Source organism: Salvelinus alpinus, chromosome 5, assembly GCF_045679555.1.
Source record: "Salvelinus alpinus chromosome 5, SLU_Salpinus.1, whole genome shotgun sequence".
Lineage (NCBI taxonomy): Eukaryota > Metazoa > Chordata > Actinopteri > Salmoniformes > Salmonidae > Salvelinus > Salvelinus alpinus.
Genome location: NC_092090.1, coordinates 33,237,619 through 33,249,130, shown reverse-complemented (window position 1 = coordinate 33,249,130; position 11,512 = coordinate 33,237,619). Strand labels below are relative to the sequence as shown.

Genomic DNA, 11,512 nt, shown 5'->3' with positions numbered 1-11,512 from the left:
CGATTGGTCGATCTGGGTCGTGGGTAGTCCTGTTCGGCCTGATGTCGACATTCCATTGGCTTTTCACACAGTTCTTTGTCCTAGTCACATCCCAAGGCATCCTGCATGTGCGTTTGTTTTCACAGGCCCTATTCATGGGGGAGGGGATGTGTGTGTGGGTCTGACAAAGTAGAGGGGATGGGTGCATGTTGTGCCAAGAATAGCTTATGTTGAGAAGTGGTTAAAACAAGTTACCAGTATCTTATACAATTTCTTACAGTGACAAGCGGCAAGCGAGCTGATGACATTGCCGCTCTTATTTTCCGTTTCTTGGAGGAAAATGAATGTAGTCTGGATAAAGTTGTGGCACAGTGTTTTGATGGCGCAGCAGTCATGGCATCTGGACTCAATGGGGTGCAGGCTAAAGTTAAGGAGAGGGCACCGATGGCCTTATTCATTCACTGCTATGCACATCGACTAAATTTAGTACTGACTCAAGGAGCCTCAAAGCTTAAAGAATGCAAGGTCTTCTTTGCCAACCTCAATGGCCTTGCAGCATTTTTCTCACGATCCCCTAAGCGCACGCAACTGTCTAATAATCAGTATTTGGTGAGTAGGCATACAATGCATGTTATTTTTTATTAAATGTGTATGTATGTTTCGCATTTTATTTCGTTAATATTAAATAGCCTATATATTAACAAAATAAAATGGCAAATAGCCTATGTTGCAAATTTTGTTTTTTATTTTCAGTGAATAGTTATGTGTCTTTATCATCACGGTGAAACTGCTTTGGGTGCGACAATGCGCTGTTTAGTGAACACACTGTATTTATTTTTTGGGGGACTTAAAGCTCAAAGTTTGTGGACCAGAAATGGATAGAAGAAGAATATTAATATAACTCTGTTGCACTCGACTATGTTCTTGCCTATTAGTTGAACTGTACTGTATTGTACTCTTCCCCTGCAATTCTCTGAAAAAAATGTCAATTTCAAGGTGACGCAACGCCTGGTTATACTGCGTTTCTGTCTAAATGTATAGTGTCTAGAGCCATGGCATCTAAATGATGGTAATAACAGGTGGATTAATTCGGGTGGGACTGTGTAGGACCTCACTGAAGGCCCAGGCGCCAGGCCCACGGCACGCTACTGGTCATTTCGATTAAGACATTAATGAGCGAGCTAGGACGAACGTAGTCAATATAACTATTTGTTCAGCACTTTTGAAATGTACAGCGACAGAATTCAGAACATGGGCCGTTCTTAGATTATTCTCCCTGTACACCAAGTCAGAACCGTAGGCCAAATAAAGGGGGCATATAAGCAGACAATGAAAGCTCTTACAATATTCAATGATTACATTTCTCTAAAACAGGTTATAGGCTACATGTGCACCACCAAGTCAGAACACTAGGCGAAATTAATGATGGAAAATAGGCCAAATTATTAGGGTGAGGCACATGGGCTACTAACAGCTTACTACACAACATACACTTATATTACTTTATTAGCTACAGTATACATATCCCAAATTACAGCATCCAGCTTTGATATACATTATACATGGATTATGTAAAGTGCACACTTTATCATCAAGTTTGTAAACATCAACATCAATAATGACATAATTCAACAAGAAGCCATTTGACAGGAAGAACATGATATTTACCGCCTAATGGAAAAAGAAGCCTTATCATATAAGATAAAAAAAGAGCCTATAGACTGACTACAAGGGTTATGTGCTAGCGTTCAGATATCCCACTGCTATATTGATATACAGAGACCAGATTCACTGCCTGTCGTTTGAGAAAAGGATTAATGCTGAAAGCCAAATCATTTGATTTATTGAAAATGACAATTCAAAGCAGAACACATAAGATTTGAGTTGTGTACATTGCACCTAGTTAACTATCTAGAAGCTGTATGAAATAATTATTTTTCTCATCAAAGGTTAGAGAGCTACCATGAAGCAGAAGCTGTGCAGAGACAGCATAGCAAAGCAGCATAGTCTGGTTAAAGTGTGGCCTAAAGAGGGATAAAAGCAAGAATGACAAGAATGTCCCTCTATAATTATAATTTTCACTGAGGGTGCGGAGGTTAACCTTGTGTGAATTGAAGAATTGTGTGTTTACTCATGAGCATAAAAAAAACGTTCTATTTTTTACATATTTTGTAATTTAGCAGATGCTCTTATCCAGAGCAATTAGGGTTAAGTGCCTTGCTAAACTGCACATGTTTCACCTAGTTGGCTCAGGGATTCAAACCAGCAACCTTTGGTTTACTGGCCCAACACTCTTAACCACTAGGCTACTGTACCTGTTGCCCTGTGTCGTGGAAATTCATACTGAGAGAGACTTTGTCATTTCTTCAAACTATCATCTTTATTTAATATCGATTAATTATTGCAATAATGAGACTAGTCAACCCAACAGTCTTGACTTTTGGGCCCAGTAGCCTAACCTTTACAGACAATGCAGTTTCTATATAGTTGGCACTAAAGATGCTTATCTGCCTCTGGTGTTGTTTCTCGGATGCAAGAATGAATAGACACAATTAGTGTGTTGTTCTATACAATAGAATAAAACTTTATTGTCCATCCAGGATGGACATTTTTCTTTGGCATCACCTTCATTAAAATTATCACATACACACATACATTCTCACACATTTAAACCAGTCAGTCCATCATGTTGCATGCACTAACAACATAGAGGACATTAATACATTCACTCACAAATGACCACTGTCCCAACTGCACTAGATAGATAAGTACATGTACCGATACAATTTACTTTGCATTTAGTAGTCCAACAGCACAAGGAACGAATGAATGTTTGAACACGTTCTTCTTGGCCATGGGTGGCCAAGACTGAGGGTGTACACCCTCTACACTGAGGGTGTAGAGGGTGGAAGGGGTCGCCAAATGACAGCCAGTGCCTTCTTTTTGGTTGCCTTGTGGAACAGAATGCTCAAATGTTCCTGTGGTCGACCAATTACTTTGCTGGCTGTGTTTACTATTCTGGTCAGTTTGCTTTTGCTCCTCTACGCTCAGATTACCATACCAGACTGTCATATTGAACATGAGGATGCTCTCCACCAAGCTGCTGTACACCCTCTCCAGAACATCCTGGCCGACCCCAAACCCCTTTAATTTCCTGATTAAGAACAGGCGTTGGCTTGCTTTAAAAAATAATCCTATTCCTCCAGGCTCTCTTTATCTCAGTTACGCCCACCACATCTTATCTATGGAATGCCAGCTGTAGGTTTTTAGGCTCCTCTCCGTTCACACAGACATTTCATAGAACAGAAATGTCTTACTATTGGTTAAGTATATAATCGTTAACTATTAATATCAAACAAATCAGGTAATTGTGTCATTTTTCTATCACACCTGTCATATGCAGGTATTCTGACTCAAATATATGTATTTATATTTTTAGATGTATAACAGTGACTCCACTCCGAGTAGAGCAGAAGGTTAATGTAACGCCTGTTGGTGGAAGAAGGTGAGGACCAAGGTGCAGCGTGGTACGTGTCCATGATTTTTATTATGCCCGAACACTAGGACAAAAATTATCAAAACGGCACAAAAGAAACAGTTCTATCTGGTGTAGACACACAAAACAACTACCCTCAAACACAGGTGGGAACAGGCTACCTAAGTATGGTTCTCAATCAGAGACAACGATAGACAGCTACCTCTGATTGAGAACCACACACGGCCAAACACAAAGAAATAGACAACATATAACACCAGACATAGAATGCCCACCCCAACTCACGCCCTGACCAAACCAAAATAGAGACATAAAAAAGGAACTAAGGTCAGGGCGTGACAGTTAACCCATCTGATTAAACTTGCACTGACCCCTAATAGACTCCGACCCTCAGCACATATTGTTGATGAGGTGCTCTCTACATATATTTATAACTCATTTTTATAACATTTCTTATTTGAGTGGTCATGCCATCATTGGGCACTTTCCAATGTTAATCCACATCTATATCATTACTGGGGTTGTCTTGCTTATGGATTTCAAACTTGAGGGAGTTGTACTGAACGTTAAACATTAACCAATATGCTTAACTTCATGTGTTTACTTTACAACCAAAGAGATAATGACAGAGAAACGGAGGAGGCATAATAAACTCTCTCTGTATTTGAGCCTGACCCACAAAGAGACACTTTGGGGACAGAGGAAGAGTTCGGACGGAACACAGTGAACTGTGAAATCTTAAGAAGCACCAGACAGACCAAAGACTAACTAACTTAGTGTAGGCTGAGAAATGTATTGAAACAAGTCAAAATATACTTTTTGAGTTAGTAACAAACGGAGTTAGAGAGAAAACCATAGTGGCTGTAGTGAACCAGAGGCTGTTGGAGAGGACAAGTCCAGGTCAGGCTGGATCAGATTGTGTGTTAGTTAGGGTGTAGTGAGAGAGAGTAAGAGATGTTGTCTGGAGGTAGTGTATGGGGGACTCTGCTGGCACTGTCCTGTGCTCTCAAACTCTCCTTGACACAGGATGAACACATGAACAACGCACTGAGGCTAATGTCAGAGACACCACTGATTGATGGGTAAGTGACTAACACATTTTTCTCTCCTCATAAGACCCTAGGATGGGTGATTTTGAACGTTTAAACCAAAATTAATATTTTATAATACATTACATCTACAAATATTTGATGCATACTGTAATGTTAATGGCACAAAACACGTGCCAATGCAAGGTGTGTATTGTATATGTAAAGACTGACGCTGGAGATGAGAAGCAGGTACGGGGAGTTGAACATTTAATGAGGAACGGACAGGTAACAGGACAGGAACAGCGTCAGCACACGGGTAAACAAGTACATATGACAATCAATGCAGAAGCGGGGAACCAGACAGATATAGGGGAGGTAATGACAGAGGTGATTGAGTCCAGGTGAGTGCAATGATCGCTGATGCGCGTGACGGGGGGGGAAGGCAGGTGTGCGTAATGATGGTGGCAGGAGTGCGTAGAGCTGGGGAGGAAGAGCGGGAGCAGGCGTGACAGTATATGCTTCGATAAGATTTTGGAGGCTGTTTTTTAATGTTTCAAGATGGTTCTGTCCTAATGTACAGTTAAATAATGGCTGTGTGTTAGCAGTGCTGACTGCCCTGTATGAATAGTATCATGCATTGATCTCTCTGTCTGACTCCACAGCCATAATGATCTGCCCTGGCAGTTGAGGATGAAGTTTAACAACCAGCTGAATAAAGTGGATCTGTACACCCTCAACAATACACACACCAACATCCCCAAGATCAGGGAGGGACGACTGGCAGCACAGGTACACACACTCATACACCCACACAAACTGAAAAAGACTCACAAAAAGGTGTATGTGAGGGTGGGTGATAATAATACATGTATTACATCAGGGATCATCAACTACATTCAGCCGCGGGTCGATTTTATTTTCTTGAGCGGATGGTCGGGGGTCCAGAACATAATTACAAATAATTTGTAGACTGCAAATTGACCGCAAGAAGCCCGCCAGTTGGGGAACTCTGTATTACATAATAAACTGATCAAACATTTACTGTCCACTTGCAGTTCTGGGCAGCATATGTTCCATGTGACACTCAGTACAAAGATGCAGCCAGACAAACTCTTGAGCAGATTGACGTCATCCGCAGAATGTGCATGAAATACCCAGAAGCCTTCATGTTTGCTACCAGCAGCAAAGGTGAGAGTCATCTACAAAAAAAAGTGTAATCAAAAGTTATACAGTAAGGGCTCTACTCAATATGTAAAGTGAAAGTGTCGTAGATTCCACAATATACATTTAAAGGTCATTTCCGATTGAGCCAACATATGCAGCGTTTACCGTGAATGCAGTCTCCGCTAACGCGGGAACATTGCCTTTAAATTTCAATCACACTGTAGAGCTGAACATCCGCGATGCGGATTGAATGGAGCCATACATCTGGTTATGAGAATGAAACCCCTTTAGAACAATCAACTGTGAAACACCATATATAACAGAGTTTTATTCACCCACCTGTATTATCAAGTATTTATTTTACCACAGATATCGTGGATGCCTTTAGTCAGAACAGGACGGCCAGTCTGATCGGGGTGGAAGGAGGACACTCTTTGGACAGCAGCCTGGGGACCCTGCGCACCATGTACCACCTGGGGGTCCGCTACCTCACCCTCACCCACAGCTGCAACACACCATGGTGAGTAGGCTCTGCTACCCTGCTGATGACAGGGCCACCCTGGTCTGGGGACTAGGTGCCACAGATTATACTTAAATAAGTGACAAGGTGCTCAACATTTTTTTGTAGTACTTTATAGTTGAGATTCCTAAGTATATCAACGCTTTACACACCATATGATGCTCTCTCAAAGAGCACATACAGCTAAGATAGAAATGACAAGAATGTAAATGAATGAGACACAACAGGTAACAGCTGAAACTGCTTATTAATAGAAAAAAAAAGACTGTATTTCACTGAATTCTGTGGTGGGGAAAATAGGGGATTCCTGTCGCCACCTGTTTCAGAGGTATCATATTCTGGGAGAGTCTTCTAAACAGATGGGCTAGCTAATCAAACCATGGCCCTGGACAGACTACAGAGTCTAGTGAATCCCTCAGCCCGTCACTGATTCATATCATGTTAGCAGGATATAGGAGAGTGGAACGGAAAGATCACTTCCAGAAGCTGGCCTGGTGTTTTACTGTGGTTGTGTGTGTTTTCTCCCAGGGCAGATAATTGGCTCGTGGATTCGGGAGCCGAGCCATCGCAGCACAATGGACTGTCTGAGTTTGGCAAGGTTGGTCTATCACACTGAGCCCCACACACACACACATTGGAAATACCCCACTCATAACAAAGGTCAAATCTATGATACTATTTGGTGCGGCTTTTAATACTTCTGCTTCTGAGTTGACTTGGAAATCAGATATAAATGCTTGTCATAAACATTGGCAATATTCCAAGTAAATATTTTTGTCAAATGAGCAATTCCTCAGAAACTATTGGGTTACCCTCAAAGACTCATTTTCGTCTAGTTTGCCTTTAGATGTTCATTCATGTTATAGCAGTATGATATCACTTGTATAAAACACCCTGGATGAAAACATGTTCATTCTCTTGATCCTAGCTACAAACCATATCATTAGGTTTGATAGGCTGAATGAATCACATATAATTGTCTCTATAACACCAGTAGGGCGACACAGTAAGAGGGTCCCCCAGTCCTGGCAGAAACATTCTTTTTTTTTCACCCGACAGCAACTGATATTTGAGATGAACCGCATTGGGATGTTGATTGACTTGGCCCACGTGTCAGAGAAAGTGATGAACCAGGTTCTAGACCTGTCCAAAGCCCCAGTCATCTTCAGCCACTCCTCTGCCTACGCCGTGTGCCCACACAAGAGGAACGTGCCTGACGACGTCCTGAGGAAGGTGGTGAGTGAAAGGGGAGAGGGGCAAGGGGATAGTGGATTACAGAATACATATGAGGAACTTAGTCATTCATTCTCCTTAGACATCATCCCTTCCCTGAGGAGGGTGGTGAGTCAGGGGAGAAGGGTGAGAGACGAGGGGATAGAGAATTGGGAGTCGGGTAGTGAGAGGAGAAGGACTAGGGGAGCAGGCAGAGTGAGGGGATTGGAGGGTGAAGTGAATAAAGGAATTGGACCTGAGATTGAGTGTGAGTGGACATGTGATCGGATGAAGGGGTATGTGACGGGGGATAAGGGGAAGAACATGGATTGAGAAAACAGACAGGGAACTGAAAAGGGGTTTAAGAGTGAAAAGGAGGTGTCTGGGAATATAGGCTGAGGGGAGGATGAGAAAGGGCTTAGAGGAAGGTTGAGGCAAAGAAAAGTAAGCAATAAGACTGCAACAAAGAAACGTGGTAATGTCTGCAGTGATATTAAAACTACAATGATATCAAAAGGAAGTTAGAAAAGCCTTCAGATCTTTCCAATACCTTGGAAAACAGACACAAACTAAAACATTTTATTACACATTTATTGTGAAATACCTCAAGCTGACAATAGCTTACAAACAAGAGTCCGGGAAACATTTGAGCTATTCAGCTGTAAGGGCCCATAAAACTACAGATAAAGGAACATTGTGTTTCTATATAGCACCATAAAATGTTAACAACAGAACATAAAAGCCCAACTGACTACACCAATATGGTAGCTACAGTTCTTCATTGTAATAGTTAGTGACTTGAGTTTATAGTTCTGACTTATCATACAGTTGCGTGTCTGTGTCCTTTTTCTCACCAGCAAAACAAAAAAGGAATTGTCATGGTGAACTTTTACAACGACTATGTCACATGCAGCAATACAGCCAACCTATCACAGGTGGCAGGTGAGTAGTTGAGTCATGGTCATAATTTTTATCATTACTTTTTACTCTCCACCACTCACTCACCCAACCTTGTCTCTCAAATTTGTATTATACAGTTTCTTCAGAAAGTATTCATACCCCTCGACTTATTCCACATTTTGTTGTGTTACAGTCTGAATTCAAAATGAAATTAAAAAAAAGAATTCTCACCCATCTACACACCATACCTCATAACGACAAAGTGAAAACATGTTTTTATACATTTTTGCAAATGTATAAAAAATACACTGAAATATCACATTTACATAAATATTCAGACCCTTTACTCAGTACTTTGTTGAAGCTCCTTTGGCAGCGATTACAGCCTCGAGTCTTGACGCTACAAGCTTGGGACACCTGTATTTGGGGAGTTTCTCACATTCTTCTCTGCAGATCCTCTCAAGCTCTGAGGTTGGATGGGGAGCGTCGCTGCACAGCTATTTTCAGGTCTCTCCAGAGATGTTAGATCGGGTTAAAGTCTGGGCTCTGGCTGAGCCATTCAAGGACATTGAGACTTGTCCCGAAGCCACTCCTGCGTTGTCTTGCCTGTGTGCTTAGGGTCGTTGTCCTGTTGGAAGCTGAACCTTCGCCCCAGTCTGAGGTCCTGAGCGCTCTGGAGAAGGTTTTCATCAAGGATCTCTCTGTACTTTGCTCCGTTCATCTTTGCCTCGATCTTGACTAGTCTCCCAGTCCCTGCCGCTGAAAAACATCCCCACAGCATGATGCTGCCACCCCCATGCTTCACCGTAGGGATGGTGCCAGGTTTCCTCCAGATGTGAAGCTTGGCATTCACACCAAATAGTTCAATCTTGGTTTCATCTGACCAGAGAATCTAGTTTTTCATGGTCTGAGTCTTTAGGGGCCTTTTGGCAAATTCCAAGGGGGCTTTCGTGTGCCTTTTACTGAGGAGTGGCTTCCGTCTGGCCACTCTACCATAAAGACCTGATTGGTGGAGTGCTGCAGAGATGGTTGTTCTTCTGGAAGGTTCTCCCATCTCCACAGAGGAACTCTGGAGCTCTGTCAGAGTGACCATCAGGTTCTTGGTCACCTCCCTGACCAAGGCCCTTCTCCCCCAATTGTTCAGTTTGGCCGGGTGTCCAGCTCTAGAAAGAGTCTTGGTGGTTCCAAACATCTTTCATTTAAGAATGTTGGAGGCCACTCTATTCTTGGGGACCTTCATAGCTGCAGAAATGTTTTGGTAACCTTCCCCAGATCTGTGCCTCAACACAATCCTGTCTCGGAGCACTATGGACAATTCCTTTGACCTCATGGCTTGGTTTTTGCTTTGACATGCACTGTCAAATAGACAGGTGTGTGCCTTTCCAAATGATGTCCAATCAATTGAATTTACTACAGGTGGACTCCGATCCAGTTGTAGAAACATCTCAAGGATGATCAATGGAAACAGGATGCACCTGAGCTCAATTTTGAGTCTGACAGCAAAGAGTCTGAATACTTACGTAAATAATGTATTTCTGTTTTTTTTTTTTTTTTTTTAACTATGGGGTATTGTGTGTAGATAGAAAAAAATATTGAATCAATTTTAGAATAAGGGGTCTGAATACATTCCGAATGCCCTGCATATTCACCTTTCTTATCGTGTTCAATCTAGATCACTTTGACCACATAAAGAATGTGGCTGGACACAGTATCATTGGTTTTGGTGGGGATTATGATGGAGTGGGCAGGTGAGTCGAGTGAATTGACCTAGGAGTTATTCACCTAGTTACAATAAAACACCAATGGACTTGATTGAGCAAAATGTATTATCTTAAAAGGTGCTAATTGTAATATACCAGTAAAAAAGTATAAAGTCATATGTCTGAGTAGTTCTTTTTTTTTTTTAATAAAAGTAATCTCTGAGTAGTAGTATTTAAAAAATATATCAAAAGTCATGTCTGAGTAGTAGTAGTAAAATATTTTATAAATGTTTTACATGGAAAGAAACCCATTCTGCTGGGGGAGGAGTTCAGAAGAATTGCATAATATTGGCTTCAGTTTGACACACACACCCCTCTCTACCTGTGCTGTCTGTCAGGGTACCGGGGGGGCTGGAGGATGTGTCTAAGTACCCTGCTCTGGTGGCAGAGCTGCTGAGGAGAGGATGGACAGATGCTGAGGTGAAAGCTGCTCTGGGGGACAACCTGCTCAGAGTGTTCAGAGAGGTGGAGCGTGTGAGTACTACAGTAAAAGTTACACACTGACCTCTACAGCTTAGCACCATTCACAACACCCCCGTTTCCACAAGATTGACATCAACACACAAACCTCCATAGATCTATTTAAAAAGGGCTGATGCAATACAGAATACAATGCATACACAGAGATTACAGGCATTTGTAATGCACTATTTGGTCCAGTGCTTTGTTACCCTCCCTGACTCTGAACTCCTATCTTCCAGGTACGAGACAGCCTGACTGATACGACTCCAGATGATCTGCCCATACCTTATGAAGAAGTGAAAAACGACTGCAGGACCAGCTATGGCTACCCTGTCCCCAACCCAGACAGTGCTGGGACAATTCTCTCCCTCAGCCCTCTGGCCCTGGTACTAACACTGACTCTGAGTAGCCTGCTGTCCTGGTCTCTATAAGCCCCCTCTACATAGACCATGCTGGGTGTGATGGTATTACCACCCCTTGTCTGTGGCAGTAGGCTGCCCAAGGCATAGTAAGACCTTACCACTTGAGTTCTGTGGTCACTTCATCGTTCACAAGTTCTATTGGTGATGTAGTCCATGAACTGTGTTTGAAGCATTTGTGCATAGAAATGTTAACATTACTAAACCAGTAAATTCTTCTGAAACGGTGTTATACACATCACTGTTGACCTTGTAGCCTGGTCATGGATTTACTTGGTATTTTACATTTTAGAGTTTAAATTGAACGGTTAAATGTGGCCCTCAATAAACAAATAATCAGGAAAATTGTGTAAGCACGAGTATTGTTGGGGTATAATAATAAACAACTAATACCTCTACCATGCTGTCTTACACTTTCCACTGCATTACTGCCTTTTTTACTTTAGTGTTGTACCATGAGCCATGTGACAAATGAAATACTAAACTGACTGAACAGCTTTCAGAGGGGAGTTTATGGTTGAGAGACAACAGTGAGCGTCCCAAATGATTGACAGGCTGTTCCAGATGTG

At 42.1% G+C, this 11,512-nt stretch overlaps 1 protein-coding gene across 1 annotated transcript; it reads left to right on the top strand.

Annotated features, from left to right (window-relative positions):
* The first annotated feature begins 4,095 nt into the window (after positions 1-4,095).
* Positions 4,096-11,341, top strand: dpep1 (dipeptidase 1). Its single transcript, XM_071401445.1, has 10 exons — positions 4,096-4,557; positions 5,169-5,295; positions 5,562-5,694; positions 6,040-6,190; positions 6,719-6,788; positions 7,250-7,426; positions 8,260-8,344; positions 9,975-10,050; positions 10,401-10,536; positions 10,764-11,341. Exons 1-10 carry the CDS (start codon positions 4,430-4,432, stop codon positions 10,953-10,955), a joined length of 1,275 nt encoding a protein of 424 aa, XP_071257546.1. The 5' UTR covers positions 4,096-4,429; the 3' UTR covers positions 10,956-11,341.
* The last annotated feature ends 171 nt before the right edge of the window (positions 11,342-11,512 follow it).

What these genes read in the sequence shown, in the direction of transcription:
- dpep1 (XM_071401445.1), top strand. Translation starts at nt 4,430, where the DNA reads ATGTTGTCTGGAGGTAGTGTATGGGGGACTCTGCTGGCACTGTCCTGT. An exon ending in CACAGCTGCAACACACCATG is followed by an intron (nt 6,191 to 6,718) that starts GTGAGTAGGCTC and finishes GTTTTCTCCCAG; the next exon opens with GGCAGATAATTGGCTCGTGG. An exon ending in GACTGTCTGAGTTTGGCAAG is followed by an intron (nt 6,789 to 7,249) that starts GTTGGTCTATCA and finishes TTCACCCGACAG; the next exon opens with CAACTGATATTTGAGATGAA.